General features: G+C 57.7%; 2 protein-coding genes across 2 annotated transcripts in view; one reads left to right on the forward strand and one right to left on the reverse strand.

Moving 5' to 3' along the window:
- Positions 1-1,196, forward strand: part of CTSW (cathepsin W) — a 3,304-nt gene extending 2,108 nt beyond the window's left edge. Inside the window, exons 4-8 of the mRNA XM_077759623.1 lie at positions 1-102; positions 193-318; positions 515-579; positions 681-884; positions 967-1,196. The exon at positions 1-102 is cut by the window's left edge and continues 306 nt beyond it. Of these exons, the coding sequence (XP_077615749.1) occupies positions 1-102; positions 193-318; positions 515-579; positions 681-884; positions 967-1,077 (608 nt within the window). The 3' untranslated portion in view covers positions 1,078-1,196. The remainder of the gene's footprint in view (positions 103-192; positions 319-514; positions 580-680; positions 885-966) is intronic.
- A 181-nt stretch (positions 1,197-1,377) lies between these two features.
- FIBP (FGF1 intracellular binding protein) lies at positions 1,378-5,281 on the reverse strand. Its single transcript, XM_077759810.1, has 10 exons — positions 5,159-5,281; positions 4,766-4,964; positions 4,462-4,588; positions 3,517-3,617; positions 2,922-3,055; positions 2,508-2,616; positions 2,364-2,427; positions 2,019-2,105; positions 1,833-1,930; positions 1,378-1,502 (listed from the first exon to the last, which is right to left on the reverse strand). The coding sequence occupies exons 1-10, from the start codon at positions 5,241-5,243 to the stop codon at positions 1,433-1,435; spliced, it is 1,074 nt and encodes a 357-aa protein (XP_077615936.1). The 5' UTR covers positions 5,244-5,281; the 3' UTR covers positions 1,378-1,432.
- Positions 5,282-7,401: the final 2,120 nt, after the last annotated feature.

A 7,401-nucleotide genomic window follows, 5' to 3' on the forward strand; every position in this document is an offset into this window, starting at 1 on the left:
CATTGTCCCTTCTTGCACCAGAGCTGCTCGACTGTGGCCGCTGCGGAGACGGCTGCAGGGGCGGCTTCGTCTGGGACGCGTTCATGACTGTCCTCAACAACAGTGAGTGCCCTGCCTCTCTGGGCAGCTGTGGGGGGCGGGGAGGGGGACATTCAGGAGCTGAGCCTCCTCCCCGGCCCTGCTTATCTCCAGGTGGGCTGGCCAGCGAGAAGGACTACCCATTCCAGGGGAAGGCCAAACCCCACCGGTGCCTGGCCAAGAAGCATAAGAGGGCGGCTTGGATCCAGGATTTCATCATGCTGCAGGACAACGAGCAGAGTGCGGGCAGAGGGGGAGACAAGGGCAGGCATGGGGGGTGGGGGAGGGGGAGAATGACCGGGACAGGCAGACCAGGATGGAGACAAACAGACTGGGTGACAGACAGAGATGGAGGGACAGAGAGGTGAAGGGTGGGGGTGTGCCAAGAACAAAGGGCACAGAGCAAGTGAGGCCCAATGGCACCTTCCACCCCCAGAAATCGCCTGGCACCTAGCCACCGAAGGCCCCATCACCGTGACCATCAATATGAAGCTCCTGAAGGTGGGACAGGATCTGNGGACAGGGTCTGGAAGGGGTGGGTGGGGCGGGGGAGAGGCATCTAGGGGAGGTGGCCTCAGACTCTGCCCCTCTGTGTGCCGCAGCAATACAAGAAGGGTGTGATCAAGGCCACGCCCACCTCCTGTGACCCCTTGCTTGTGGACCACTGTGTCCTGCTTGTGGGCTTTGGGAAGACGGAGGCAGAGGTGGACAGGCGGGCAGGGGCGACCGCGTCCCAACCTTATCCTCGCCGCTCAATCCCGTTCTGGATCCTAAAGAATTCCTGGGGCGCCGAATGGGGTGAGAAGGTGAGAAGGTGACCTACTCGGGGGACAGGCCAGGGCAGGCCTCTCCCTACCTTCGGGCCCTGATGTCCCCTTAACCTCCTAGGGCTACTTCCGGCTGTACCGAGGGAATAATACCTGCGGCATCACCAAGTACCCACTCACTGCCCGAGTGGACCGGCCGGTGAAGAAGCGCCGCGTGTCCTGCCCTCCCTGAGCCTGCGCCACGGCCCTCAGCTCTCTCCCGCTGTGCCAGCCGTCTCCTTGCTGGGCCCACCCAAGGCTTTTGCCTGTCCTCCTCATCTTGCCACAGCTTGAATAAACCACGACAAGCTCCCTGGTTTCCAAGTGAACTCAGCTGGGGTGCGGAACCGGGGGGGAGGGGGGGCACCGACGCCATCCTCTGACACACTCTAGTCTCTGCAGGGCCCACATACACACACATTCGTATACGCGTTCACCGTGACCCTTAGAGACAGATGCGTGCACACCTACGCACACTCCCACACACGGGCTCTTCCGAAGTCATGGCAACTTTATTGTCACGGTGGGCAGGGCGGAGGGAGGGGACCTCAGTCGTGATAGAGGCGCAGGAGGCAGCCCCGGAGGGTGCCCATGTAGCGGTCCCAGAGGGCCTGGTGCCTGTAACGATAACAGTAACAGGTACTGAACCCCTACTGCTTCGGAGAACTGCTCTAAGAGCTTCCTGTTCTCCTGTCCCTTCACTCCTCACAATATTCTCAGGATCATTATCATCGTTACCTCCGGGTTCTATGGGGGAAACGGAGACATGGAGAGGTTAAGGAACCTACCCGAGGTCAGGTCATAGTGTTTAAGAGGTGGAGCCCACAGAGTGACTTCCACCCCGCCCAAGGACAGAACAGAGAACCCTGAATGTGCAGGAGGGCTGGGCCCTGGCAGAAGGCTGGCTACAGCAAGGCCAAACTGGAAAGGAGGCCTGGGGTCTCTCACCGGAAACCATCCAGGGAGTGGACGGATGCCGAATACTGATTCAGGAAGAGCCGCACGTCGTTCAGTGGCCAGTGGTCAGAGCGGCAGGGTTCCACGAACTGTGGGCCCGAGGGAACAGCTAGTGTTGGTACAGCCCACGGACAGGCCACGCTGGGGATCAGAGGGCAGCAAAGCTGGGCAGCTCACCTTCTCCACGAGGTCCACGAACAGGTCTCTGACATCCTTATTGTGGGTCAGCTTGGCGGCCACGTTCACCAGCCCCCGGGACAGGTTCTGTGGAGCAAGGAGCCCGGGAGTTCCGCCTTCGGTCCCGGAGGCTGGAGGAGGGGGTAGGGTCCTCCCCAGATCCATCCACCTCCCTCAACCAAACAACTCCCCGATGTCTAGGGGCTGACTTTCCCCTCCCCAGGGAGTAGAAGGGGTGGCCGACTACCTGCCGGTCAATGTCCGGCATGAGCAGAGTTGCCCAGTGGGGACAATGCATTGAGGCTGACGATGCTCAAGGGACAGAGGCTGGATTGGGCCACAGACCTTGAAGTTGGCTTCCATCTCAGAGAAGACACCAAGCTTTCCCCGGAGGGCAGTACACACCAGGCTGGAGGGAGACAGGGTAAGCCCAGAGCCGCCTGGGCCCCACCCCGGGGACTCCCCACCCCAGGGACTCCCCAGGGTCACCTCTTATGCAGGTCCAGAAGGTCTTTGTCAGCCACAAGCATCTTGAGCTCCTTCAAGTCTTGGAGAAACTCCTTGTCTAAATCCACATCCATGTCATCCACCTGGGAGTCTGGAGGAGAGCCCATAAGAGAGTTGGGAGGGGTAAAAACCCCTTCAGGGACATCCCGAGCCTTCCACACCCACCACCTCAGCAAACCCCATGAGACAGAAGAGGGAGTGTCAGAAAGGGGGAGTGATTTGCCCCAGGCCACAGCGGGCCCTTTGTCTGCAGACAAGGTGTGCTGGACTAGGTCCAGAGGTGGTTGNNNNGAAAGGACGCTGGGAACTGGGGCCTGCAGGAGAGACCGCTGGTGGCGAACCAGGCCCGGAGGAGGTAGGGAGGTATCCGAGCACCTGGGTCAGTGGGGGCCTCACCGACGGCTCCGAGGGTCCAGTTCTGGATCATGAGCTCAGCACAGAAGGCAAAGTCCCCAAGGCTCAGATACTGCAGTTTTTTCTTCCCTGTCTCAAAGCGGTTGTTGGCAAAGAAGACAATGGCTGCATAGTCCCTGCAGGGAGGGGAGAGGGGGCCTGTCGGGCTTTGAAATTAAATTCCTTTTTGGCGAGGAACTCCCACCCGAAGCACTGGCTGGGCATTTGAGTTTTGGCCTGTCTCTGCCCCAGCTCACTATGTGACATGTTTCGAGTCACTTCTCCCTGGGCCCCCTCACCTGCCTAAGAGAAAGTGTCAGCCCAGGTCTCCTAAGGGATACAGAGGGAGACCACAAGGAAAAGTTACAGTCACTGGGCACCTCTGAGGCATCTTGCAACAACCCCACCGGTGAGTGGCCAGGCTGGGATTTGAGGCCAGGCCAATGTGATCCAAAGGACAGCCTAAAGGTAGGATAACCATCCCCCAATACAGCCAGAAGGTCAAGTGAGCTGGGGTGGGGAAAGCAGCCCTGCCTCATGGCCCAAGGAAGGACCGTGCAGGAAGGGGAGATGGCGGGCTCCTTGCCAGGCCCCTCACCTGGCTAACCGGTCGGAAAGGAGAAAGTGTTGCTGAATGTTATCCACCAGGGAGCCCCGCATTTCCTCCACCACCTTGAAGACTCGCTTAAAGTTGTCAAACTGTGGGGAAGTTAGGGGAGGAGGGAGGACTTGTCAATGGTTGTCACCCAATAAACTGATCGAACATCCCTCCCTCGCCTGTCCGTCTGTATCCAGTCAACATATTCTAATGTACCAAGTGGTACTCTTCAATGAACTATTAATTGTTAATACCTGTTATCCACTCAACCATGTTGCCTTGGATAAATGTTTGCTCACTCCTACCTCTGAATTCCCCCTATTTTAGCATCATGCTCTCCAGGTCTTCAGGAGCTTGTCCTGGAACTGACCCTCTCGGCTAGGATCCAGGAAGTAAAAAAAAATGAACAAATGCTAAGCTGTACAGATGGAGGGAACAAGAGACGCAGGGAAAAGATACTAAAGGCTCAGAAGAAGGGTTACTTCTCCCTGTACCTTCAGAGAGAGAAGGTGGAGAAGGTGCCATCTAATCCCCTGCTTTGTACCTCAGAGCCAAGAATAGTAGCCTCCGGGTAGGAGGAGCATGAGCAAGAAAGCCAGGGGGCTGGAAATATGTAAGCCAAGAAAGGTTGGCAGGGACCAGATCACAGGCGAGTAAGGTCAAGGCCAAATAGTGTGGCCACTATTCAGGATGGAGCAGGAGCCAATTAAAGTATACAGGAGGGGGAAGCTATGGTCAGATCTAAGCTTCGAAAGAATAGCTCCCGCAGAGAGCAGGACGTGGTTTGGAAGGTGCAAAACGATGGGAGGGGCCACTGAATGCGAAGCCCCTGCCACACCAGAGGTGGGGAAGGAGAAAGGAGGTGGGGCCTTGACCAAAGGGATGGAATGAAGGGGCAGACTGGACATGAGATGTTGTGTTAGGGAGCGGGGGTGCAGTGCCCACTTGTCTCCGGCAGCTCTTGAGGGTGATGCCTGTTTTGGTGCTGATGTCATCCAGGTCTTTCTTGGTGCCTTTGGACAGCTTCTTGCCCAGGACCTCCCGGACAAAGGCCTCGTCAAAGGCATAGTACCTGCGTGGAGGCAGAGGACACCGATGACTTTCCATGTAGGAGGGGAAAGGCGGTCTGGCAGGGCCTAGGTTTGGCCCGTCCTGCTCTCAATTTTCTCACAGCTTGTGTATGTTCCGTCCCCACCCGGGCCTCAGTGTCGGCCTGCAAAATGGGCCAGACGGGTCGGGGCGTCCCCACCTCTCGATGAGCAGCGCCTGCCGGGACGGCGGGATCTGGAAGATGAGCTGGTGCAACAGCTTGGGCGGTGCGTGCAGCAGGCGCTCGAGCATGTGGAAAGTTCGGTAGTGGTCCATGGTGTCACTCTGCAGCACCGCTGCCGTCGCGCCCGTCTGCTCCAAGATTCCCGAGCGCACCCGCAGGGACACCGCGTCGCTCACTGGGGAGTGGGGGGAGCATTAGGACCCGCTCGGCGCGACCCACGGGCCCTCAGGGGACCCCAGCTCCGACCCCTACACAACCCTTACTCCCTCCGCCCACTTTCCCGGAGGACGCCCGAGTCCTGGCCCCGCCCCCCTCCCATCCCAAACAACCGCCTCTTCTGAACCGCTCCACAGACGGCCCCCCACACACCCGAGTAACCATCCAGCCAGAGGCGATACACGTCCTCGTCGATGAGGGTCGTGTTCCCTACGAAGATATCCAGTTCGCTGGTCATGGCGACGCCCGGACCCGGGCGCGGCGGCAGCGCCCCGGCGGGAGGNCAGGTCCCTTGTCCCCGCCCCCTGCCCTCACCCCCACTCCTAATCCTGGCCCAGTTTGCAGGAAGACGTTGGGAGTCGAGGCCAGCCAGCGGCCAGCCTCCCTTGCCCCTCTAACCTCCTCCCTCACTTCTCCAGGCTTTTCTCCCACTTTCTCTGCCCTCTTCTGGGCGTCTCTACTTTGATCTGTATCCTAAATGTAGTGGTTTCACAGGTCTCTCTCCTAAATCTTTTCTCTGCAAAAAATATGTCTGACCTGACTTCCGAGGGCCCTAACTGGGTGTGCCTCGGGCCAGCCTGCGGAAGAGCACCGCTTGTGACCATAGGGCATTTCTTCCTTTGGTTTTGACACCCCCCTCCCCCCACCTCCACCGATGACCTCTCTCACTCTGCAGCTCAGAGCTCTGCCTGGAAGTCCACATCAGGAGGGCCGTCCATCTGCAGGCCTTTCCAAGCTGTCTCCCTATAGGCCCCTCAAAAGCCAGACGGACCTCTTTCCAATCTGTTTGTCGCCTGTGTTGCTGTCACAGTGACAGTCCCAACATTCACCCCGTTCTTATGCCGCAAAACCTGAGCTTTCTCCCAGACTCCTCTCTCCTCACGTTTAGTTCTGCTGGTTTGCCTCCTGAGTATTTCTGGGATGTTTTGTCCTCTCCACCCCCACTGGCACTGTCCCAGCCCAGTCCTGCGTGGCCCCGTCTTGCCCATTGACACAGTGTTCTTACTAATCTCGCTGCCTACACCTTTTCCCCAGGGTCCATCCCACACAGAGCAGCCTGAATAATTTTTTTTAGTGCGTATTACATTCTTTTAATTAATTACTTTTTTTTTGAGAGGGAGAGAGTGTGCGGGGGAGGGGCAGAGGGAAAGAGAGAGAGAAGCTTGAGAGAGAGAATCTGAAGCAGGTTTCCTGCCCAGTTTGTAGCCTGAGGCAAGGGTCAATCTCATGACCTTGAGATCATGACCTGTGCCAAAATCAAGAGTTAGACGCTTAACAGACTGAGCCCCCCCCATGCATATATGTTTTAAAATGTTAATCTCCTGCCTAAAATCTTTACTGGCCTGTGGAAACACTTCAGCCAACTACCTTTGTTGCTTCTCTCCCTCACTTTACCACTTTCTCCACACAACTACCTTTCGAAACATCGAGCTACTGTCAGTTCCTAAAGCAGCTGGTCCCCAATATCTTCAATATCCTTCACCATGCTCTTCCCACTCCCTGAAATAGCTCTATTTGGCAAAAGCCTATACATCTTTCAGGGCCCCTCAGATTACCACCCCTTTGGGAAAACCTTTTTCTTTGGGGGGGGGTGGAGGTTCTCAGACCATGCCCCTTCCTTGTCTGCTTCTTGTTTATCACAGCCGGTCTCCTCTACTAGATTACAATCTCTTTGAGAACAGGGTCAGAATCTAAGTCAAGTTTATTTCTGCACAGTCTTTGCACACAATAGAAGTTTATTGAACAAATGAATCCCTGTACGCACCTTCCCCGGGGGCAGGAAACCTGTCCCTGAGAGGCCAGGCTGATGATGGTGGGCCAGGCACATTTGGTTCCCAAGAGCTGGGAGCAAGATGTTCCGTGAGCCAAGACTCTCGAGTGTGAACTAAGCCGGGAAAGATGGAAACGAGATCTGTCTGGGTTCCGTCAGGAGGTGGGCAGGAGAGTCGATGGCCCACGCGGGAGTCGGTTCCTGAGAAGGAGCCGAGAGGCCTAGGCTAGGACTTGAGGAGGTTTGGAAGTGGGAAGTACGAAGCGTCGAGTTTGGGGTCAACTGTTGGGGAGGGTGGTGATGCTGGGACCCAGTGTCCTCGAGGGCCAGTCATTCCGGGGTCCGGAGTGGGCTTAGAAGGGTCGCCCTCGCTCTTTCACTGTATTCTGAGCTCGAGTCCCGCCTCTTTCCGGAGAGGCTTCCTGGATTGGCTGTCTTTCCTTAACGTCACGCGNGCGGCTGGTGCAGCCCACGCTACAAGACCACAGCCTGCCGCCCGCGGAGCCGGAGCCCGAGCCCCAGCGCGCCGAGCTGGACGTGGGGCTCCTGGGCCGCGGCGGCGGGCAGGCGATGCTCCAGAGGCCTGAGCAGCCATGGAGGCCGAGGCGGGGGGCCTGGAGGAGCT

The sequence above is a fragment of the Crocuta crocuta genome, unplaced genomic scaffold (genome assembly GCF_008692635.1).
Source record: "Crocuta crocuta isolate KB4526 unplaced genomic scaffold, BGI_CrCroc_1.0 scaffold53, whole genome shotgun sequence".
Classification (NCBI taxonomy): Eukaryota; Metazoa; Chordata; class Mammalia; order Carnivora; family Hyaenidae; genus Crocuta; species Crocuta crocuta.

Coding starts and splice junctions, on each gene's coding strand:
- FIBP (XM_077759810.1), bottom strand. CDS start 5,243: ATGACCAGCGAACTGGATATCTTCGTAGGGAACACGACCCTCATCGAC. Junction 2,617..2,921: donor CTGGACCCTCGGAGCCGTCG/GTGAGGCCCCCA, acceptor GCTCTCCTCCAG/ACTCCCAGGTGGATGACATG. Junction 2,106..2,363: donor AGATGGAAGCCAACTTCAAG/GTCTGTGGCCCA, acceptor CTTGCTCCACAG/AACCTGTCCCGGGGGCTGGT.